The sequence below is a fragment of the Calidris pugnax genome, unplaced genomic scaffold (genome assembly GCF_001431845.1).
Source record: "Calidris pugnax isolate Ruff unplaced genomic scaffold, ASM143184v1 scaffold169, whole genome shotgun sequence".
Classification (NCBI taxonomy): Eukaryota; Metazoa; Chordata; class Aves; order Charadriiformes; family Scolopacidae; genus Calidris; species Calidris pugnax.
In genome coordinates, this window is record NW_015090894.1 from 46,153 (window position 1) to 47,178 (window position 1,026).

General features: G+C 61.8%; 1 protein-coding gene across 1 annotated transcript in view; it reads left to right on the top strand.

Moving 5' to 3' along the window:
• LOC106891634 (mitochondrial uncoupling protein 2-like) overlaps positions 1-1,026 on the top strand; it is a 30,515-nt gene that overhangs the window by 6,200 nt on the left and 23,289 nt on the right. The window contains exon 2 of the mRNA XM_014948320.1: positions 210-420. Within this exon, the coding sequence (XP_014803806.1) occupies positions 210-420 (211 nt within the window). The remainder of the gene's footprint in view (positions 1-209; positions 421-1,026) is intronic.

The following is a 1,026-nucleotide window of genomic DNA, read 5'->3' on the forward strand; positions in this document are numbered from 1 at the left end:
AAATCCACGAGTGGAGGGAGCACCCCACAATGGCAAGACCCCCCAAAAATCCCATGGGTGGAGCGAGCACCCCACAACGAAACCCCCCAAAAATCCCAGGGGTGGCAGGAGCGCCCCACACCAGCAAGACCCCCCCCCCAAAATGCTGGTGGCATTTTTGGGGGGAGGAGACAGAGGGCAGGCTGACGCAGTGGGGGGCCATCCCACAGATCCAGGGGGAGGTGCGGATCCCCCGCAGCGCCGGCCCCACGGAATATCGGGGTGTCCTGGGGACGCTGAGCACCATGGTGAGGACGGAGGGACCCCGCAGCCTGTACAGCGGGCTGGTGGCCGGGCTGCAGCGCCAGATGAGCTTCGCCTCCATCCGCATCGGGCTCTACGACTCCGTGAAGCAGCTCTACACCCCCAAGGGGGCCGAAAGTGAGTGTGGACGTAATTTTGGGGACCCCCCGTGCACCCCCCACATCCCCACAACCTTCTCCTGGGGTGGGGGGAACAACCCACCCCAATGGGAAACAACCCAACCCAGGGCAAACCTTGAGGCCTCAATAGAAGAAGGATATGGACCTGATGGAGAAGGTCCAGAGGAGGGCCATGAGGATGATCAGGGGGATGGAGCACCTCTGCTACGAGGACAGGCTGAGGGAGCTGGGGTTGTTCAGCCTGGAGAAGAGGAAGCTCCGGGGAGACCTTGGAGCCCCTTCCAGTCCCCCAAGGGGGCCTACAGGAAGGCTGGGGAGAACCTGTTTAGAAAGGCCTGCAGTGACAGGATGAGGAGAAAGGGCTTCAAGCTGGAGGGGAGCAGATTTAGACTGGAGATGAGGAGAGGGTTCTTCACTGTGAGGGTGGTGGAGCACTGGAACAGGTTGCCCAGGGAGGTGGTTGAGGCCCCATCCCTGGAGATATTCAAGGAGAGGCTCAACGAGGCCCTGGGCAACCTGGTCTAGTTCCACAAGTGGAGGGAGCGACCCCTCCCAACGAGAACCCCCAAAAAATCCCAGGAGTGGAGGGAGCGCCCCACAACAG